We start from the raw sequence: 23,935 nt of genomic DNA on the forward strand, positions 1-23,935 counted from the left end.
GTCAGAAAAGAGTTATTCTGCCTGCCAGAGCTAGCTCTGATTACCTCCCAAGATGATGGCTTTGTTTTCCTGTCTGGCATCATTCCACATTGAAAAAGGTCTCATCAAACCCAAGCGGATTATTGCTACTATGGAATATAGGCACTAGAGGCATGTGCTCTGCATTAGATTTACATTACATTTTGGTCCTTTAGCAGACACCCTTTTCCAGAGTAACTTACAGCCTGAGTATTCAATTAAGGTAAGACAGACATAACTGCTATCAGCATAATCATAGATAAATACATATTTCAAATCATCCGACCAAGTCATAAATACAAAGACAAGGAAAGTAGCTAGGTAAACAAGGTTGGGAGATGTTTTATTCCTTTCATATCACTGGCAAATATAAATTACTGTTCCACATTTCCCCCTTCCCCCCCCCCCTTCCTCCGAAATGTTTAAGTGCTTTCTTTTAAAGTCAATATTCAAATTCCCCAATTCTAAAATGTAAGTGCGCAAAATATCCACCTTTTTAATAGTTGAACAAACCCTTAAGCCATTGTTTTTCTGACGTGCGTGTATGACAACGTGTGTGCGCGTATGAGGGAGAGCAACACACCCGAGACAGTTACAATGAAAATAATGACATTCGTAATAACACGTCTACACTTACATTATATACATTCATATATAATATACTTTACTATGGTTCTCTTACAGTTGTCTGTTTTAAGGCTTAAGCCACTTCGTACGAACCTAACCCAAATATACACTAAAATAAAATATAAAATTGAATTCCCAGGGTGATATCCCATATAGCTTACACAGGACTACACAGAAGCCAACTGCAGTGATCTGCTTGTTCTTTAAGAATCCACACCTGCTATTAAGGCAGATGCTGAAGCACCAGGGGTGTTAAAGTGTAATACAGGGAGGGAGGAGAGCTGCAGCTATACTGTACAAACAGCCCAGTCTGCTCCCTCAGGCTCCCTCTGCACCATGGTGGCTGGCCCACAGCATGTGGAGAGGGGGGGGGGGGGGGGACCACCATAGAAATGAATCAGGGTCTCTTCTCTATGGGAGCCACATTCACACACGAGGAGTGGAAGACACAGAAAAACAGGCCATGGACGGAGGGAAAGAGAAGAGTGTGTGGCCCCCGAATAACAGACAATGCTTAGGTTAAAGTGATGCTACAGAGGTTTCGTATATTTTCAACCAGTAGTTTAGAAAGTAGCACTCAAGACAAAACGGGTCCCAGAAAATTGTGCACGCCATCCTTTTTCTTTTTTTTGCAATTCGTATGATACAGTATGTTACGAATTCCAATTCCTACAATATGTTATGAATTTGTAAGTGCTTAAGATCCCATTTGATCTTTTAATAATACATGAGGTCTTCTTTGAAGATGTGGGCTTTTTGTTGTTGTTGTTGTGTGTGCACCTTTTTACTTGTAAACAACTAAAAACATCCATACAAGTGCTAATCTCCCCCCCCCCCATTCAAAACAACCCTCCCTCTCCCAAACCCTTATAGTTTCTCTCTGAAGACAGTGACGGGACATACACACACCCCGACTCAAACCTACAGCATTCCAGCACACACACCTGCCCCATAACACCAGTTTCAGCCAGGGGCACAATTCACAACAATCCCCTTTCTAGCATGGTTACATCGTTCCTCTCCTTTTGGATACGTTTTTTTAAGTGACACAGAAGTGCAGCATTCCACACAAGACACTAAACAACCCTAATCCTATATTTCATATATATTTTTTTGTCTGTGTATCGACCATCTTCCCATTCTAACGAGATTCTGCATGTGACACACGTTCGAGGTTCGCCATTGCGCTGCAACAGTGCAGGAGATCGATTATAGGCTAGTCAACTACATTCAACCGCTGCTGCAATCCTCTCCAGTTTATCCCCAGGTTATTGAACCCACCATTTCCTCCTCTCGCTACACTATGTTATAATCTCTTGGGTCAAGGAGCCATTTTATTTCAGGCTCTCAGGCACAAAGAAGGGTGAAAACCCACTGTAGCTTCCCATCGTCACAGCAATGCCAAAGCACCAACACCAGCTCCTCTAAAATTATATACATTTTTATATTCATTTTTTTTTGAAATTATATTATTTTAAATTATTTCCCTATTGACAGAGGATGTATTTTTTTTATTTTTTTTTTTAAATATAATCAACCACAAAACAATTTCATTCATTTCTAGGAGCACCGTGCCAATTTCTGAAAGGACACAAAAGTCTATAGGCACAAAAGACAGTTCTAAAAAGCTATGGATTGACTATGATGTGCAAAGCGACCACACATAGAAAACCTCACAAGAATAACATAACTAAAGCGATAACTAATTAAATAGATATATCTATATATTTAGATCTAATATAAATACTTTTTATTCAATATACATAGAGCTCTTTCTGTGTAAACTATTTACATAAACATGACTACATCTTGCTAAAAATAATAAATAGCTCTATAGGCCAGGCAGAGTATATTACAGTAACCTTTCTGCTCTTTTCAGAGGTGAACTAACTCAATAGACGTTGACCTTCCTTGTACTGTGTTTTGACTGAAAGGCAAAGCAAGTCACCAAATCGGTTGTGTTCTGCTTGTGGGTAACCTGAAGCAGATAGCTAGATCCTTCCTGGCATTAAAACTGCAAAACGCTCTCCCTCATAAATATGGGGGAAGGTAATTCTCCACTAACATACCTTACTTTCTCTCTAACATGGAATGTGGTTTATTTCAACAGTTAATGTACTGTCTGTCTGTGTGACTTCCCTTCAGACACATTTAAGTGATTACCACTGGCTACAGTGCGTGACCAGCAGCAACACAGACACGTACATTAAAACACAAGCTAGACGCCACCGTCATCAGAGAGAGGAAGATACAAGTTGCCTTAAACCCAATCCCCCCCAACCCTTAATCTCATGCTGCACATTGTTCTACTCCCCGCCCAATCATAAAAAATCTGAAATGGCAGGTGTGGACAAAACAAATGACAGCTTAATAACCCCCCACCCCATAAGAGCCATAAACATGGAGGTATGTATCCAGCCGCTAAGCCTGGTAGAGAAGAGAGGGATGGATGTATTGCTGCCGACCACAACAACGAAGAGGTTGTGGAACATGGATGACGTCACAGCCGTGCTTAGCGTCGTAGAACTCCCAGTGAGGCTTCACGTGCACAGTGCAGGTAGACGATTATTTACCATAAAGACTTACTGAAAGACTACACCTGATAACATTACTACAACAGCTGCAGTGTAGATTGTTTAAAATGACCACGCCACAGCTCTTTGACCAAGACCATCCATTCCTATACTCCGTTCCAAAATACCATGCTGTGATTGGTTAGTCAGGTGGCACAGCTCTGCTGTCTGTACCACCACCACCTATGGAGGGGCGTCTCATGGGAGAAATGGGCGAGATGGGATTTAGAGCTGGGGGGTCGAGAGGGGTTCTCATGATGACTGGATTGCTTCAGATGGCTTCTGAACAAGAGAGAGAGGCAGTGGGGTGTAGGTGTGGTGTTGTAATCACATTCTCTAGCTGTCTTAAGTTTTCGGACGCTGGAAGGGGGACACTGCATGGATATGTGAAAAGTCAGTCACCTCTACTTGGCTCTTACACTGAAACAGACAGCAGAGCAGGAAGGAAGGAAGGAAGGACAGAAGGAAGGAAGGAAGGGGGAGGGCTGGTGGACACAAAGGGATGGACGGAGTGTCTTGTCTTCCTAATCCCACTCATCAAAAAGCTCTGATTGGGCAGTGCCACAGACTGATCCTCCATTCTGGTTGGCCGATGGATGGTTGAGATAGGACGGTGGGTGTGTCTAAGAGGTGTTGCATTGGGGGTTTCAGGGGGGAAAGAGGTGGAATACAGCTGGAAAGGAGGGGGCTTGGTCAGAGCAGGCCAGTCCTGCTGGGAGTGAGGTCTGATTGGCAGAGACTGGTTGGAGGGCGGGAGTTAACTGGACGATAGAAGGACAGGATTGGATGAGGGCTGGGGGGGAGGGGTCAGAGGTTGAGGGCTGTGCTCTTATAGGCTGCAGCCCAGCTGCTCGGCCTTCTCCTGAGTGTTCTGGTTCTGCATGCGCAGGCGCAGGCTGGCGCTGGAGTAGCCCTCGTCACTGCAGCTGCTGCGCAGGCTGCCCCGCTCATCAGAGTCACTGACACTGCTGGTGCTCCACTCCAGATCCCCCAGCAGGTAGTCAGTCCCCTCCACATCCACATCCAGCTCCTCCTCTGCAACACACAACACAGGTCAATATTATGCAGGTACCACAATCAGCACCAATGTGGTCTCTACTGAGCTCATATTCAAATTCAATAACTTTGGTTAACATAAAGCCCCATCACATAGAGTGGGCGGAAGGATTGGTGGAAGAGAATGGACACCATTGTATTATAGTGTGGTTTGATGGAAAAACTTGAAACTTTGACAAATGAAGAAAAAAACAACATGTTATACTGTAAACCTCCACAAAGCATTAATGATCCCAGTTCAGTTTGTAATGTAGGAGAGGGATTCCCTTGAGTGCTCACCCTGGTCTGAGTCAGGATTGTCGGAGGAGACAATGGATCCTGTGCTGTCCATGCGTGTTCTCTCCACCCCCAGCTGCTCCAGACGCCGTTGCAGGTGCCTCTGCTCTCTCTGCAGCTGGTCTAAGGTATGCTGGGCTCTCCGCTCGCTCTCCTCCAACCTCTACAGCAGACACACATACAGCAATAGACACTGGTCCTCACTTTGTGTGTGTGCTGTGACAGCTGCTCTAAGACATGCTGATATCGCCTTTTGCCCTCCTGCAACCTCTGACCTCAGTATGTACAGTGCCTTCAGAAAGTATTCGTACCACTTGACTTATTCCACATTCTGTTCTGTCAGAGACATTTTTTTTTCTCTCACCCATCTACACAATGCCTCATAATGACAAAGTGAAAACATTAAGACATTTTTGCTAATGTATTGAAAATTAAACAAATCTCATTTACATAAGTATTCACATCGATGAGTCATGTTGTAGAAGCACCTTTTGCAGTGATAACAGCTGTGAGTCTTTCTGGGTGTCTAAAAGCTTTCCACACCTGGATTGTGCAACATTTGCACATAATTATTTTCAAAATTCTTCAAGCTCTGTCAAATTGGTTGTTGATTATTGCTAGACCCCAATTTTCAGGTCTTGCCCTAGATTTATCTCCCAGTGTCTGGCGGAAAGCAGACAACCAGGTTGTCCTCTAGGATTTTGCCTGTGCGTAGCTCCATTCAGTTTCTTTTTTATCCTGAAAAACTCCCCAGTCCTTAACAATTTCAAGCATGCCAATAACATGATGCAGCCACCACTATGCTTGAAAATATGGAGAGTTGTACTCAGTAATGTGTTGTATTGGATTTGCCCCAAACATATATATTTTTTGCAGTATTACTTTAGTACCTTGTTGCAAACAGGATGCATGTTTTGGAAAATTCCTTCTCACTTTGTCAATTAAGTTAGAATTGGGGAGTAACTACAATGTGGATCCATCCACAGTTCTCCCCCATCACAGCCATTAAACTCTGTTTTAAAGTCACCATTGGTCTCATGGTGAAATCCCTGAGCGGTTTCCTTCCTCTCTGGCAACTGAGTTAGGAAGGACGCCATTATCTGTGCAGTGATATACCATTCGAAGTGTAATTAATAACTTCACCATGCTGAAAGGGATATTCAGTGTCTGCTTTATATAAATCTACCAATATGTGCCCTTTTTTGCTAGGCTTTGGAAAACGTCCCTGGACTTTGTGGTTGAATCGGTGTTTGAAATTCACTGCTTGACTGAGGGACCTTACAGATAATTGTATGGGTTGGGTGCAGGGATGAGGTAGTAATTGAAAAATCATGATAAAACACTAGAGTGAATACATGCAATTTACGGCTTAAGCAACTATTCACTCCTGAACTCATTTCGGCTTGCCATAACAAGGTTGAATACTTATTGACTAAATACAAACAGTGATTAATTAATATACTGGCCTCTTACCAACCACACATAGTTAACCATAGACAGGTTCCTCAACAGTCTAGTCTACTAAGTAGGTAAACTTGGTCCTGGAGTGATGCAGGGTTTAGTTTTTACCAGGCGCCGCTTTACTCTACCTCATCAAACCCTGAACTAGTCGCTCACCCGAGTTAGCACTACACCAATTACCCTCTAGACCACGAGGGTAACAGACATAGAATTAGGAATTAGAATACTAGAATTAATTTGAACCTTCTTATGATGGTATTAAAAGGTCAGCCATTTGGGTCAGGAAGTTGGTCAACCATGGTTTGCCAGTGCTGCGATAAGATAATGTAAAACAATGCATTTGAAGAATTTATCTGCACTCCGTTTGTTAGCCTAGCTAGCCAGACAGTTTTAGAGGAATGATCAAGAATTTTCCAAATTAACTGCCAATATACCATTCAAACGATGCAGCCAATCCAGTCATACACTAGTAGAAATCAGTTGATGATAGGACTCAGACAAGTACAGATATCTGAACATAATAGTGCTCACAGCTTTCCAAGAAAACAACAATGGAGACTTTTATGGTCTATTCACATATTTTAGAGGCTATTTATACAGAAGCTTTATATAAAACCTGTATGAACTGTATAATTACTTGACAATAATTCTATTACACAATTTCTGATATATCATATGCCTTACTTTTATTTTCCAACATAAGTCAAATGGGGATTACGCCTCTACTGCCATTAATTCCAATTAGATTGGTTTGGATTTCTCCCGGACCAACATGGCTGCCATTTTCACCCCTTTCTGGAACTAAGGGTTTATTACATAGCCCCCTCTAGTAATTTAATAGGGTCTCCATGGTAACAGATTTCTTTCTATTTTAGTCAACTCTGTTGCTGTAACCACGCCAAACGTTGCCATGACAGTAAAAAGGGAGTTGGCTGAGGCAGAAACAGAGTGGCACCGTCTATTAACCTCCTCCAATGGTAGAATAAAATTGCCATCTTGAAACTGTAAACACTTTAAACTGATTTCTCATTACTTCTCCGCCCACCATCACCCACCACGATGTGTTTCTTGGCCCTCATCAGCAGGCTGAGGGTGGTATGCCTGTTGGAGTCTGGTCCCAATGGAACGAGGGATTTCAGTCGCTCTAAACACAGCCGTAGGTGTGCGCGTCTGGAGAGAAAGAGAGATGCATCATTTCATCAGCCACCTACAAAAAGGCCCAGTGCAGTCCAAATTCAGTTTTTCCCTGTGCTTTGTATCATATTCTGCAACAGCTGATGAAACTAACACTGTAAAAGTGAGAGAGAGAAAAAAAGAGGGTTATTTCCTGATTGTATTTTCATCCAGGCAATCCTGGTGATGTCACCAGCCCATAAATTGGTTAATAGACCTCACTGCCAATAACAGCTAGCTTTCAGTTTTCACCTCCCCACTCAGAGCTAAATTCTTGCTTGAGAAATGGTTTGAAATTTTTTAATGGAAAACTAAGAATTGTTACGCAGAAATGATATTGACATGAAAATGACCGCATTGGGCCTTTAAACCCCCTCAGACGTCATTGTTCACCTTATATGGTGTGAGATCTCTAGCTCTCCTGCAGTCATTTCACCCCTGAATGATCACTTTCATCCACAAACACTTGTCTGCCTAGGGCCTGCACCTGCCCGGTGTGGTGATCACAACATTTACATTAAGCTGCTCGAGATCTCTTTATTTATCCCCCCCTTATCTCCTCTCTTTCTCCTCCCTCAGCTTGGCAGCTGAAGGGGAATAGTGGGTGTCGATGGGTGACCACATGACCCCTGTTACACACACACACACACACACACACACACACACACACACCTCCAACTAGAGGCTGCTACATGCACACAGGCAGGCAAGGGGCACGACCTCACTATTTACTGCAGGTGTGTGTAGCTATCTTAAGATGAATTCTCTGGATAAGACCGTATGCTACATGACTAAAATGTGCGTACCAAAGGCCAACGCATGAGTGGGGCGAACTTCAAATGAAAACAACTGCACAAAATGTGGGATAGTTGAGAACATCTGAAATGTTGTTTGTAGCTCAAGGCTAAGAGTATGAAGAATATTTAGTACTGGGAGTACTCCAGAGAGATATGATATAGTATGCGTTTATCCCTTCCAACTGCAGTGTGAATGACTAAAGAAAATTCTAATGTTCGAGAGAGAGAGAGAGACACAAACAAAGCCAACATGACACACACATGCTGTGTAGATAAACAAGTACATAAGATTGGGACATATCCAGGTGTGTTCCTCTGCTAGCCTAAAGCTTAGCTTAATATTAACTATTCTAAAGGGCAGGAAACTGGCATGACATAATGTGACAGAGTCCGAGCAGGAGCAGCAACACTGTTGTGATAAAAATCAGGATGTACAGGGAGGCTAATGTTTGTTAAACAATGTCAACTGACGGCAGGGCAGAGTCATGCATGTAACAGTAAGCAGGCCTACAGTACTAAGCCGGTGTTGTGGTCTGACTAGGGTTGCAAAGCTACTGGTAATTTACAAAAAAAAAAGTTACCAGAATCTTCAGTAGTTTTGGTAATTAACAGAAAATCTATGGCAAGCTATCGTAACTTTGGTAACTTAGACTTGAATGTTTTATTTTTTATTCATATATAGTATTATTATTTTTTAAATATCTGTGTCCATATTGCCCATGAGTTTCTAGTAGATAAACCATCTGGTCTAAGAGGAACTTGCCTAATTAATGGGGGGAGAAAGCATCTAATCAAGAATGGCATCATTTTAAATTTACCTCTGCAACTCACCCAACGATTTACTTTTTTCCAAAACTGCCATCAGTTTGACACCAAAACATTAACAGTGCGTAAAAAAGGAAATTTCAGGCTGAAACTCAATCACCAATGATATTTAATAAGTTGATTTATATTTAGTTAAAGTTTTACAGCTTTGTAATTATATATATATATATATATATATTTTTATATCATCATATTTAATATGTTTTAAATGTGATAAGGTCAGAGATACAGTTGAAGTAAAAAGTTTACATATCCAAATACATAAACTTCATTTTTCACAATTCCTGACATTTAATCCTAGTAAAAATTCCCTGTCTTAGTTCAGTTAGGATCACCACTTTATTTAAGAATGTGAAATGTCAGAATAATAGTTGAAAGAAATAAAAGCTGAAATCATTCTCATCACATTCCCAGTGGGTCAGAAGTTCACATACACTCAATTAGTATTTGGTAGCATTGCCTTCAAATTGTTTAACTTGGGTAAAACGTTTCAGGTAGCCTTCCACAAGCTTCCTACAATAAGTTGGGTGAATTTTGGCCCATTCCTCCTGACAGAGCTGGTGTAACTGAGTCAGGTTTGTAGGCCTCCTTGCTCGCACACGCTTTTTCAGTTCTGCCCACACATTTTCTATACGATTGAGGTCAGGGCTTTTTGATGGCCACTCCAATACCTTGACTTGGTTGTCCTTATTCCATTTTGCCACAACTTTGGAAGTATGCTTGAGGTCATCCTCGGCTTCCAAGCCTCCCCCTTTTTCCTCCAAACATAACGATGGTCATTTTGGCCAAACAGTTCTGTTTTTGTTTCATCAGACCAGAGGACATTTCTCCAAAAAGTACGATCTTTGTCCCCATGTGCAGTTGCACACCGTAGTCTGGCTTTTTAATGGTGGCTTTGGAGCAGTGGCTTCTTCCTTGCTGAGCGGCCTTTCAGGTTATGTCAATATAGGACTCGTTTTACTGTGGATATAGATACTTTGTACCCGTTTCCTCCAGCATCTTTACAAGGTCCTTTGCTGTTGTTCTGGGATTGATTTGCACTTTTCGCACCAAAGTACATTCATCTCTAGGAGACAGAACGCATCTCCTTCCTGAGCGGTATGACGGCTGCGTGGTCCCATGGTGTTTATACTTGCATATTATTGTTTGTACAGATGAACGTGGTACCTTCAGGCGTTTGGAAATTGCTCCCAAGGATGAACCAGACTTGTGGAGGTCTACAATTTATTTTCTGAGGTCTTGGCTGATTTTTGATTTTCCCATGATGTCAAGCAAAGAGGCGCTGAGTTTGAAGGTAGGCCTTGAAATACATGCACAGGTACACCTCCAATTGACACAAATGATGTCAATTAGCCTATCATAAGCTTTTAAAGCCATGACATAATTTTCTAAGCTGTTTAAAGGCACAGTCAACTTAGTGTATGTACATTTCTGACCCGCTGGAATTGTGATACAGCGAATTAGAAGTGAAATAATCTGTCTATAAACAATTGTTGGAAACATTACTTGTGTCATGCACAAAGTAGATATCCTAACCGACTTGGCAAAACTATAGTTTGTTTACAAGAAATGTGTGGAGTGGTTGAAAAACGAGTTTTAATGACTCCAACCTAAGTGTATGTAAACTTCCGACTTCAACTAGAAATTGAAGACACCTGTGATAAGCGGAAGTACCCAAAGGGCCCACTAGAAGTTTTGTGATAGATTACATAAAATCCTTGAAAGTTACCAAAATTCTGGTAGTTTACTGGTAAACTTAGAAAGTTTATATAACCCATATTTGCAACACTAGGTCTGACTGAATGGCAGGACTGTAAGGGTGTGGTAAGAAGGACACAAAAACAAGGCTATTTCTGCAACATGATATTCCAGGGATGTATACACTTACAACGTATCAATGAGGTGACTGTTTATGGGTCTGTGTTCATGTAGCCTATATTTCTGTGAGCCTGTACCTTACCCTTTGACAAATCCCACCAACAACGTCCAGCATTTAAGTCCAGACAAGGGTTTCCGTTTGGAAAATGTGGTGCCGGACAACATGACCGGGAAGATTTTAATTTAACGGCCATTTGAGAAATTTACCAGACCCATATGCATTGGGTGTGTAACCCATTAGGGCATCCACCCACCATGCTCAGAAAGACACAGATCCCATTTTAGATTATGGTAATTCATCTGAACAGAACTTGCAACTCCTGTAATAAAGCAGCCAATAAGACATCTTCAAAACATTTGCCAAAATGCAATTTGTGGGAAATATATGTGACAGAGATTCAAATTCTCTGTTAGGATGGGTCGCTAATATGACTAGGATTGTGCCTTTGGCTTCTGGACAAGGAAAGAAAGTTGATCTGAAAACCAATAGAACAGGAGAGAAATGACATACAGTGAGGGAAAAAAGTATTTGATCCCCTGCTGATTTTGTACGTTTGCCCACTGACAAAGAAACGATCAGTCTATAATTTTAATGGTAGGTTTATTTGAACAGTGAGAGACAATAACAAAAAAAATCCAGAAAAACGCATGTCAAAAATGTTAGAAATTGATTTGCATTATTTTACAATGGAAGCTCATTTAGGCTATTTAGCCACCAATGAATCACGGTGTATCAATGTGTCCATATGGCAGAAGCTGGTGCGCTCGCATTAGTAGAATTTTGACTTTTATATTTGAAGATTTTTATGATTAACCACGACAATTTTGAGAAACAAAAACGTTATTGAAATTAAACCACATGCGCATATGAAAATCATAACAGGAACGCAGATAGGTATAAATAGTAGGATATTGTATCCTTCCCAAAACTTGAAACTCACGTGCCCCTTATGAAGTCTTTATGAAATAATTGCCATGTTTCAACGGTCGGATTTTCAAATAAGTGAAGACATGCCTCATAATATGGAAGTAAAACATTCAGGTTTCAAACCATTAAGCATGTTTTCAAATGCATACTGCCTCCAGCTCAAATTGTAAAGGTGACGTGCTGATAGCCTGCCTACCTTTTTCTCAGTCAATTTTGCCGGCAACAGTTGTATTTAAAAAATATATATATTTCAAAATGCGGCCATTACCGGCTAACGGAAACCCTGGTCCAGACATTTCAGTGTTGTGTAATATATAGACCAGAGACAAGACCATGCACGGGCAACTCCCTACGCTCCAACCAACATGGTCTTTTACACGGGCAACCAGGCCTCCTGAACGCAGGCCTTCCACTTGCCCTGCAGCCTGTAAATCATCCTCCTGTACCGTCTCTGACCTCAGGCTAATTGCCCCGGGCAGAGGGATGAGGACAGTAATGCAATCCATACATTCCATTTCTATGGGGACGAGTTTGCACGCAAAAGGTGTGGTGGAGAGGAGTGAGGTTACACAGATGGCCAGCTCCAGCAGGCAGATTCAGCTAAGGGACTCACTAACAGAGGACTTGTGGTAGAAGTGTAGGATTCCTTTGAGCAAACATAGGAGTAGAAAACATTGAGCCCCCATTGCTTGAGTCTATCTAGACACACACAACGACTGACAGACGGATCTAGTCTCACCGTCCTCTGGCTGGCAGTGTGTTTGTGTTTCATCATTGGCCAAACAAAAATGTCGCCTGGCAATAACTGCCATCTTATGTGTCGGAACAAGGGGCCATGCTGGTTATAATTTGTAGAATATTTGTCATACCCGTTGTCAGTGGTGTGAGGGGTATAGCGGTACGCGTATTTGTACCGAACCATTTGGTACGGGGACCTTGGTTCGGTTCGCACTGTAAACCCGAATGAATACATCAAATGAATATTTACAGCAGAAACACTAGGCCTACGCCTCGAGTAAATCTGAGCTGATAAATATCTCAGGTCATTTCGTTAAAACAATTAGAGCCTATGTGCACGTTGGAAATCAACATTTCAATCTTAAATTGCCGCATTTCAAAACTGTACTTTTGTGAGGCGCAGCTGGGAACTAGTTCTATACAATGGTGAGGTCAAGAAACCAGAATTGGAGGATCCTCCATCATCGTTTAAATCTCGCTTGGGAACGGCTTCCCAGTAGATTACAATGACGACGGACAGAGAGTTGTGGATAAAACGTTAACAGTATGTCGCCACGCTCTACGATAACAGCCTACGTAGCTGCCAACACCTCAAATATGTTGTCACATTTACGCAGACATCCCCACAGTAGACCGAAACGCAAAGAAACATCGTCTCCCCTCTGCACTCAAGCAGCCCTTGGCAGCTGATTCTGACTGGGCCAAAGAAATTACAAGAGCGATAGATAAACTGTGTTAAGATAAAAAAATAAAAAATAAAATACAGTCTTTGGTTTATTGACACAGATATGCGCCGATTCTCAGTGGTTGAGAATTGGGGGTTTCAGTCAGCACCTCGTAAACGTACTCGAGCATCCATCTTTCACTCATTTCAGCAAACGTAGTAGCCGCTCTATATAAGAAAGCCAAAGCTTCAATGAACTGACCAATGCACCCTGTGTCGCGCTTACTTAACAGTGACCGCCCATCACATTACCCCCAGAGGGGGAGATGTACTGTGCTACAGACACGCCCCCACTGACAGAGGCAGTGTCATGGTGCGTTCGTAACCAAGATGGAAGTGGGAATTTACCACATACGGCTGGGGGGGGGGGGGGGGGGGGAAATCCACTTGAACGGCCCTCCAACTGGTAATTACTGGTGGGAAACTCGTCTAGCGTCGTGAGCACCCACACGGTGACCTCGGACTTCATCTACTAAGTAAATGGCCCCTATAACCGCATTTTCACCAGTTAAAATTTAACAAAAGATTTATAAAAAGGAATCTATTAAATGTAGTTTTTGAACTCTATAAATTTGTTTACAAGCATGATAGCTGTACTTTTAGTTTATGGTTGACGCAGTTTGTTGGCCATTAGCCAAATCGGCATTTCTCAACGAGTTCAAATCACATGAACGCGTCAAACTGGTATTTACGACTTCACAACTGGTAAATTCCTACCTCCCACATGGTTACAAACACAGAATCAAGAGTGGAAACTTGAGGCCCAACATAACAATAGTCACAACAGACAATGCCAGGAACATTGTGAATGCTGAACATTGTGAATGGCATTTCATTTTCCTGCTGTACCAAAACCGAACCAAACATTGACCCCAAAAACACAATACGAACCATGGGTTTGGTGAAGTGTTACACACCTAGGAGGGATGCAATGATAGAGGCAATAGGCAGCAGGAGTGAAATGGCTGCCTTCCTTCCAGTTATGGGAATGTGTATGGGTTTATAAAGCCTGAGAATCACACACACACACTCTTATGCTGTGCTGCTGTTCCCAGGCCTAAGCTCCAGAGCCATGCATTATTCAGTCAGTCTGCCTGCCACTGAGTCATTAGCCCTGGTTGAAACAGAACACCACTCAGACCCTGCCTAGAACACCAGAGGGACAGGGACACCTCCAGGGAGAGACTATGGAAACAGGGAGACTCCAGGGACAGCCAGGTAGAGGTCAAAGAGAGACCAGGGATGAGGCCTGTAGTCCCTTGTAGGATAAGCTGCATTCTGCACCGTTCATTTCACTCTCATTACTCCTTTCTAACCATGTGGGACTGAGGAGAGATTCATTGTCTAATAGGGTGATCTGACAGAGCTAAGAGAGGGACAGTGATGTGGGATTCAACGTACCTGTTTTTCTCCATCTCGTTGTGTGTGGATCTGTGAACAGACAGACAGAGGTTAGAAAGTGTCCTTACACATCACACAGTAGATTCAGCGTGCTTCAGTAAAGTGCTTTAATAATAGACGATCCCTCTCCGTTTGCCACCACTGCAGTCAGCCAGGGAGTTATTGCGGAGAGGGAGAGGCCTGTGTTGTGTGGGAGTTTATGAAGCGCCAAAAAGCACAGAGAAGTTAAACTCTACGAAATGAGAAAAAGCAGGGAGATAGATATATATCTATATTCAGGAGGCACACACGTGTACACACACAGAGGCCCGGTGGGGTGGGCGGGGTGGGGGGGGGGTATAGACTTAGCAACAGTAACTAGAAACAGCCTGCTGCCTGATACCAGCCAGGCTATAGAGTGAGTGAAGGGTGAAAAGAGAGTAGCGGTTGGAAGAGGGACAGACAGACAGACAGACAAGGCACAGAGACGATTTAAAAGGTCTTGTAGTGATTGTGTATTGGTGGCCACCTTGCCTCCTACATTGCAGTGTAAACTGCATTGTTCACCAACAGCCTATGGTCCTACCAGCTCTACCGGGATGAGACCTGTTGTCCCTTGTAGGATAAGGGCACACAGATACGCACCCCTCTCTCCAAGCTCCACACAGGGCCAGGAAGCTGGCCAGGTCTCTTTTTCATAAAGAATCTGCAATGGGGTGAGAGGGAAAGGGCACTAGGCAGAGGGAGAGGGACAGGAGCAAAGTCCTCTTCTCTCCACTACACCGGAACTCCCCAACCTCCAGTCCCAAAATAGACCAACCTGCGCTCTGCAGGCTGACTACTGTCAGCACCCCGACAGCCTTGGACCCCCTCCGAAAGATCAACCACGCACTACAGACAACACAAATACGAGTGCTTGCTTGCCCCAGCCAGAGAGTACAGTTCATATGACAGCACAGTAGAGCTGACTGGTAGAGAAGACTAGGATATGAATAGGGCTACCAGTGTAACCCATTTCCCATGTGATAGGGGTGGGAGGAGGGAGGCATGCCACTGCCAGAGACCTTTCCTCTCCTCTCCTCTGCCAGGTCGTATTACTGTACAGGACAAAGCCACCTCCCCCATCTACTCTAGGTGCCATATACCTGGCATGCTGTACATGAGGAGCCCATGCATTACCGTACAGTTATAAAATAGAACAAATCATTACAGACCTATTGACTTGAATGGGGATTAACGGTCTAGTGATTGTGTGTACAATACAGCAGTCATATGATCAATGTAATAAGCAGTGAATTAGGCTACACAGTATTCCAGCTATGTAGTACTACACACAATGGAAGAGCGTAAGAATAAGGATAAACATAGCTGCATTGTTGTCGTTAGCTTTATATATAGTCTCATCAGTCAGTGTTTCCCCTGGGTTCTCCTAAGGCGGAGAGAGCTAAGGACATCCTGGGCAAAATGTTCAACTGAGCCCAAGAGGCCATACAATCAATAAGACGGATAAGATGGATAAGATGGATATAAAAAACATCTTTCTCTCCATGACTTCATAATAGAGTGGAACAAACAGGTCTACAGAGTCTAGTCCACCAACACAATAGCATGTCAGGCCTGTTTCTGTGTGCACAGGGAGCAGGGGAGAGAAAGAAGAGGACCATTTCTGTAATGGAGGAGCTGAAGCAGCATTGACTGCCAAGAGTGAACAGTAGAACAAAAGGGGAGAGAGAGGGGAGCGAGAGAAAAAGAGGAGAGAGGAGACGAGTACATTCATAAAAAGTGCCAGCATTTACGTTGCTCCTAGCAACACACTACTACTTTTACAGATCCACTGCCCAGCCATGCAATTTATAAAACTTGATCACCACTGTAAGAAGCATTTAAACCAGGGATGGGCAACTAGCGGAACTCAGTCAGGCCCTCTGATTGTTAGTCAATCTCACTCAGATATATTAAAACCTTCAAACATTAGGGCCTCTCGAGTGGCGCAGCGGTCTAAGGCACTGCAGTGCTTGAGGCGTCACTACAGAGCCGGGTTTTATCCCGGGTTTGTGTCGCAGCTGGCCGTGACCGGGAGACCGATGAGGCAATGCACAACTGGACCAGCGTCGTCCGGGATAGGGGAGGGTTTGGCCGGCCGGGATGTTCTTGTCCCATCGCTCTCTAGTGACTCCTGTGGTGGGCGCATGCACACTGACACAGTCACCAGTTGTACGGTGTTTCCTCCGACACATTGGTGCGGCTGGCTTCTGGGTTAAGCGAGCAGTGTGTCAAAAAGCAGTGCAGCTTGGCAGGGACGTGTACCGGAGGACGTATGGCTCTCGACCTTTGCCTCTCCCAAGTCCGTACGGGAGTTGCAGCGACAGGACAAGACTAATTACCAATTGGATATCACAAAAATTGTGGAAAAAGGGGTAAAAATTATAATAAAATAAAACTGCTAACATTTCTCTCCATCCTATAGAAAAATTGGTAGAATTGCAGGAAATTAGTTAGAGCAAATGTTCCACTCCGGAAAAATGTGCAGAATTGCAGCAAACCCACTCTAGAGGGAGACTGCTCAAATGTGTTGCTCACAATGTGGTGTGGTGGTGGGGGGGATTTCGCACACCTCAAACACAGCAAATAGATGACTGAAAAAGACAGATCCTGAGGTGGGCGGGGCATACACATCAAATAAAAGTGTATTTGTCACATGCACCGAATACTACAAGTGTAGACCTTACAGTGAAGTGCTTACTTACAAGTCCTAAACAACAACGCAGTTTAAAAAAAGTAACCTAAATAAATAAATAAAAAAGAGCAGTAAAATAATAATAGCGAGGCTACATACAGGGGGGTACCGGTACAGAGTCAATGCACAGGGGCACCGGTTAGTCGAGGTAATATGTACATTTAGGTAGAATTATTAAAGTGGCTATGCATAGATAATAACAGAGTAGCAGCAGTGTAAAGGGGAAGGGGGGGCAATGCAAATAGTCTGGGTAGCCATTTGATTAGATGTTCAGGGGGCTTACGGCTTGGGCTAGAAGCTGTTAAGAAGCCTTTTGGACCTAGACTTGGCGCTCCGGTACCGCTTGCCATGCGGTAGCAGAGAGAACAGTTTATGACTAGGCTGGCTGGAGTCTGACCATTTTTAAGGCCTTCCTCTGACACCGCATGGTATAGAGGTCTTGGATGGCAGGAAGCTGGGCCGCACTGTAGTAGCTTGCGGTCGGAGGCCGAGCAGTTGCCATACCAGGCAGTGATGCAACCAGTCAGGATGCTCTCAATGGTGCAGCTGTAGAACCTTTTGAGGATCTGAGGACCCACGGCAAATCTTTTCAGTCTCCTGAGGTGGAAAAGGTTTTGTCGTGCCCGCGTCACAACTGTCTTGGTGTACTTGGACCATGTTAGTTTGTTGGTGATGTGGACACCAAGGAACTTGAAGCTCTCAACATGCTCCACTACAGCCCCGTCGATGAGAATGGGGGCGTGCTCGGTCCTCCTTTTCCTGTAGTCCACAATCATCTCCTTTGATCACGTTGAGAGAGACGTTGTCATGGCACCACACTGCCAGGTCTCTGACCTCCTCCCTATAGGCTGTCGTGTCGTTGTCAGTGATCAGGCCAACCGCTGCTGTGTCATCAGCAAACTTAATGAAGGTGTTGGAGTCGTGCCTGGCCGTGCGGTTATGAGTGAACAGGGAGTACAGGAGGGGACTGAGCACGCACACCTGAGGGGCCTCCGTCTTGTGGATCAGTGTGGCGGATGTGCCGTTACCTACCCTTACCACCTGGGTGCAGTCCATCAGGAAGTCCAGGATCCAGTTGCAGAAGGTGGTGTTTAGTCCCAGGGTCATTAGCTTAGTGATGAGTATTGAGGGCACTATGGAGTTGAACGCTGAACTGTAGTCAATGAATAGCATTCTTACATAGGTGTTAATTTTGTCCAGGTGTGAAAGGGCAGTGTGGAGAGCAATAGAGATTGCATCATCTGTGGATCTGTTAGGGCAGTACGCAAACTGGAGTGGGTCTAGGGTTTATGGGATAGTGGTGTTGATGTGAGCCATGACCAGCCTTTCAAAGCACTTCATGGCTACAGATGAGTGCTACGGGCCGGTAGTCATTTAGGCAGGTTACCTTGGTGTTCTTGGGCACAGGGACTATTGTGGTCTGCTTGAAGAGTGTTGGTATTACAGACTCGGACAGGGTGAGGTTGAAAATGTCAGTGAAGAAACTTGCCAGTTGGTCAAAGCGTGATGGGGTACACGTCCTGGTAATCTGTCTGGCCCTGCGGCATTGTGAATGTTGACCTTACTCACATCAGCTGCGGAGAGCATGATCACACAGTCATCCAGAACAGCTGATGCTCTCATGCATGTTTCAGTTACTTGCCTCGAAGCGAGCATAGAAGTAATTTAGTTTGTCTGGTAGGCTTGTGTCACTGGGAAGCTCTAGGCTGGGCTTCCCTTTGTAGTCTGTAATAGTTTGCAAGCCCTGTCAAATCCGACGAGCGTTCGGAGACGGTGTAATACGATTGGATGTTAGTCCTGTATTGACGGTTCATCGGAGGGCATAGCGGGATTTCTTATAAGCTTCTGGGTTAGAGTCCCGCTCCTTGAAAGCGGCAGCTCTACCCTTTAGCTCAGTGCGAATGTTGCCTATAATCCATGGCTTCTTGTTGGGGTATGTACGTACAGTCACTGTGGGGACGACGTTGTCGATGCACTTATTGATGAAGCCAGTGACTGATGTGGTGCACTCCTTAATGCCATCGGAAGAGTCCTGGAACATATTCCAATCTCTGATAGCAAAACAGTCCTGGAGCTTAGCATCTGCTTCATCTGACCACTTTTTTTTTTATTTACCGAGTCACTTGTGCTTCCTGCTTAAATTTTTGCTTGTAAGCAGGAATCAGGAGGATAGAATTATGGTTAGATTTGCCAAATGGAGGGCTAGGGGGAGCTTTGTACGCGTCTCTGTTTGGGAGTAAAGGTGGTCTAGAGTTTAACATGCTGGTGGAAATTTGGTATAAACGGATGCGTTTCCCTGCATAGTCCCCGGCCACTAGGAGCGCCGCCACTGGATGAGCGTTTTCCTGTTTGCTTATGGCGGTATACAGCTTATTGAGTGTGGTCTTAGTGCCAGCATCAGCCTGTGGTGGTATGTAGACAGCTACAAAAAATACAGATAAACTCTAGGTAGATAGTGTGGTCTACAGCTTATCATGAGATACCCAGGAGAGCAAAACCTCAAGACTTCCTTAGATATCATGCACCAGCTGTTGTTTACAAATATACACAGACCACCACCCCTTATCTTACCAGAGGCTGCTGTTCTATCCTGCCAATACAGTAAAACCCACCAGCTGTATGTTGTTCATGTCGTCGTTCATCCATGACTCGGTGAAACATAAGAAATTACAGTTTTTAATGTCCCATTGGTAATTTAATCTTGCGTGTAGATCGATTTTAGTTTCCAATAATTGCATGTTTGCCAATAGAACGGATGGCAGTGGGGGTTTACTCGCTCGCCTATGAATTCTCAGAAGGGAGCCCGATCTCCGCCCCCTTTTTGTCTGTCTTCTCTTCATGCAAATACGCAAATGATGGGGATTTGGGCCTGTTCCCGGGAGAGCAGTATATCCTTCACGTCGGACTCATTAAAGGAAAATGCTTCTACCAGTTTGTGGTGAGTAATTGCTGTTCTGATGTTCCGAAGTTATTTTTGGTCATAAGAGACTGTAGCAGCAACATTATGTACAAAATAAGTTTAAAAACAAGTTAAACGCAAAACAAAAATTGAACAAAATAACAGTTGTTAGGAGAACGTAAAATGTCATCCATCCTCTCCGGCGCTATTCTACTTTGCTACAGTCATTAGAATTTATTATCAACATTTGACTAGTGCTAAAACTACCTATGTAGCCTAATATCTAATATGAATCAGGTTCCTATTACAACAGACTGAGGCATAAATAGACCCATGCGACCCCTCCTTACCGGTTTAGATTTAATATCCAGTTATCTCGAGTTACTGCCTCGCCCGGCCACCCAGACATACTGCTTAATCTCTGTCAGGGTTAGGTAGGAGGACTACCGTAGGAGGCTGTTTCTTCATAGCTAGGTGTCTTGATAAGCTGGATAACAACAGACAGCTGGCCAGGCGAGGGTGTCCTGTCCTTCCAGGAGGAGAACTGTCTATCAGGGTGAACTGCTTGACTGGTGCAGTCTGTCCTTGGACACCCTGATCAACCTCAATCTGCTTGGATTCCCCACTACTGCATGTTGCTACTTGCTTAACTCTGCCTAATTCTGATTGATGTTTTTCGTGTCTGGGATACTGCAAGGGCAAAATGCTATTAAAAATGCTCAAAGCAAATTTACAGGCACAAACACACTCACAGACACAAACTCAAAGCATCAGTTTTATAGAGTTGCAGAAGGACTGGGTTGTTATAGATTATAATAATACAGTTAAAGATTATTATTGGCTGCAAACAGACTAGCTTGTCCAGCATTGAGAGCATAACATTGAAGATCAGAACACAATCCCAATGGACAGCAAAGCAACAACCCAACAGAGCCCCTGCAAGTTGGTAAAGTCGAGTTGGTTTTGTCAGTGCTGCATGCCTACACCGTGCCACCACGCCTATATGACATTCACTACATGAGTGAATGTAGGACGAGGGGGGCTCTGCCTGCACATGGATGAATAACACAGCCTGATGAGGGGGTGCTTCAAAACTGGACCACACAAACTGCTTGTTTTCTGAAAAACTGATCTTGCCATTACAGCTGAATCACTGAGGGGGTCTACAGTACACAGGGGATTATACACTACTGTTAGTGAAATGACTACCTGCTATTGGAGTTCTTCTTGTTTTTGTTTTTCCGTTTCAAGCTGTCCTTCTCTTTGCTGCTGGTGAACGGTAACATGGAGGCGTAACCATGTTCTGCTTCTGCAAATAAATGAGCAGGATACAAGTCAATCACATCATCATAATTCTCAACAGTGCAAGGAATGCATTCAATGCAGCCATACACATTCCAATGAAAATTGATGAGGGCCAGAAAAGTTAGATGAGGGAATACTGTATTTTTGCCTAGGGAAGATGAGACAATTTGTACAAAATATCGATTTATTTTTTCCCCTTCAGCCAATGATGTCATCTGAACTAGAGTAAACCCTACCAGCTACCCTGCAAACCACAACAGAGAAGTGAAGGGGTCGCTTGGAGAAAACATCAAGATCAAATTCAATGAAGCAAGCATGAACCATGTAAATGTGACAAATAATAATTATTTTTTAAATAAAATACGGTAATTTTTGCATTTCAGTAAGATTGCAAACACTATACTTAAAAGGTGTCTAGATAAATACCATGGTAGTGTCGACTGTAATTATTGCTGTACATTTGTTGTTGCTGTGAACATACTGCTGCCAACTTCCCCTATTTGTCGATGTAGCCTAGTTACAATGCAATTACTTAACTATGCATTCATGTTTAATATGTGGTCTGCAATAATAATCAATACATTATTTATAGCTAATCAACCTGACAAATTGATTATAACAGGTGCGTCCACCAGCAATGCAATTGAGGCACGGCAGTTCTAACTCAATCATTAATTTAAAAAAAAATAAGAATGCAAAACATGTTATCACTACTGTACCTCTTTCTCTGCGATCAAGGTATTCTGCTGCTTCGATCAACATCTGCACCATTTCGATCGCCGCCATTTTCAACAATAGCACCGACAAAAAGATGACACTTCGGGTATGAATTTGGATACACAACTACTTCTGTGGGTTAACGTTAACTACTTCACGTTTTTTTGGTAATGATTAAAATAAGCAAGAGATTATATATCTCCCACAAGGCAATTTATCGATAACAAGTCAGTTATCGCTGTGATACTGCTCTGATCAGCTTGATAGCTTATTTATTGGCTAAATTGTTTTTGTCAAATTCGCTTGAATGAGGCTGGCTCGCGGTTACAATCGCTGTCAGTGATGGCAAACTAACGTAAATGCTAGCCAACGTTTGTGGAAGTCACCAACAAAAATCTTGCAGGCAGAATTAGTGTTGAACCAAACGTCACGCCTTGTTGTTGACAAAGTAAAATGACAACCGGTAGCTAGTTAGTTATTAGTAGATGGCTTTCAAAAACAATGTACGTTCAAACTTAGCCGCACAGAAAAAAAAGTATAGCTTTCTTGCTAGCGTGTGAAGCTAACAAATGAACCCGTCTTAAAATGTGATGTCTGTTCGAAATTTCCAACCAGCGAATGTAGCTAGCTATCCAACGTCAAAACAGCCTTGTCAAATTCAAATACTGTAGTAACAAGCTGGCTAGTTATGCTGCTCGGTCTCGAGCTGCAAAGGCTGACACAAAAAATAAGTTATACAAAATGTTTGAAAAGAGCGGCTAGCCAAACTGCTACCTTACAACAGTGTTGATCAGACCGCAATTATATTGGCAAATTAACTCCTGTATTTTTGCCAAAAAGCTTCTGTGAACGGTGATGCGATTGGGTACCCTAAATAGTAAATGCATTTCTTATTGGACCTAGCAACTGTCGCTTCAACCAATAGGGCTGTCACATACTCCGAGTCATATGCGACTGGTCAACATGTTTCGCCATTTTGGCTCAATCATATCCTAGGGGGAAATCGCAATTGCATTATCCTCCTTCTCAAAAGAGAAGGTAAGAGCAACCTCTGACTTGCTTATGCAATGGGTTTTGAGGAGAGAGGACGTGAGGGGTATTTAATTAAGATTCTCCCCCATCAGTCTAGCGTTGTTACAATACATGATCCACAATGGAGTCTTGTTTCGCTAATGTTGGCACCAATAAGTGTTTTAGCGTTCCACCATTGGTTGTTCTCACCGAGACTGGTCACGATTTATCAACAACTCGCACGAGCTGCGGTGGCAACACCCCTTTTTTGTGCGTAATACCACGCCCCGTGGACATGCTGCTTTCGCTGTGTACATCGGTGATTGGTTTCTCAGTGTTGTTTGCCGTATTTCAAGATCAGTGATAGGCCGAATTCACATGCTGTTCCACTATTGGTCTGTCTCGTTTAGTGACAAGTACCTTTGTTTTCCTGATGAGATAATATGGACCGCAGTAATAATTAAGCACCTTTAACCATAAAAATTACTGATAAAATATTGATATATTGATAAAAACATAATTGAATTCTAGAAAGCATGACAGTGGAGAGCCGACCTTAATTCAATCAACACTTTTTACCACTTGGAAATCTCCAAATATGCTTGGAAACTAGATTGGTAGATTGATTCATAACAGGTTATGCAATTGGCATACTAGCTATGAGGGAAAAAACATTGCACATGTTGCGGCAAGACTACACAAAATATATTTTGTGCATGATTGACAGGACCATTGTTGACGATCCTCTGGTAAGATTAAGTTGAGATATTCCATCAGTCGGACCAAAATGCCCAGAATCAAATCTATTTCAT

The 23,935-nt window shown here is 43.3% G+C and overlaps 1 protein-coding gene across 1 annotated transcript; it reads right to left on the bottom strand.

Annotated features, from left to right (window-relative positions):
* Positions 1-3,771: 3,771 nt before the first annotated feature.
* LOC106585105 (max dimerization protein 1) lies at positions 3,772-22,775 on the bottom strand. Its single transcript, XM_014170947.3, has 6 exons — positions 22,115-22,775; positions 21,300-21,399; positions 14,476-14,505; positions 7,067-7,181; positions 4,554-4,713; positions 3,772-4,253 (listed from the first exon to the last, which is right to left on the bottom strand). Exons 1-6 carry the CDS (start codon positions 22,179-22,181, stop codon positions 4,048-4,050), a joined length of 678 nt encoding a protein of 225 aa, XP_014026422.1. The 5' UTR covers positions 22,182-22,775; the 3' UTR covers positions 3,772-4,047.
* Positions 22,776-23,935: the final 1,160 nt, after the last annotated feature.

Source organism: Salmo salar, chromosome 24 (assembly GCF_965601325.2).
Source record: "Salmo salar chromosome 24, fSalSal1, whole genome shotgun sequence".
In the NCBI taxonomy this organism is placed as follows: Eukaryota; Metazoa; Chordata; class Actinopteri; order Salmoniformes; family Salmonidae; genus Salmo; species Salmo salar.

What these genes read in the sequence shown, in the direction of transcription:
- LOC106585105 (XM_014170947.3), bottom strand. Translation starts at nt 22,181, where the DNA reads ATGGCGGCGATCGAAATGGTGCAGATGTTGATCGAAGCAGCAGAATAC. An exon ending in CCTTGATCGCAGAGAAAGAG is followed by an intron (nt 21,400 to 22,114) that starts GTACAGTAGTGA and finishes ATTTATTTGCAG; the next exon opens with AAGCAGAACATGGTTACGCC. An exon ending in AACGAGATGGAGAAAAACAG is followed by an intron (nt 7,182 to 14,475) that starts GTACGTTGAATC and finishes CTTTCTCTCCAG; the next exon opens with ACGCGCACACCTACGGCTGT.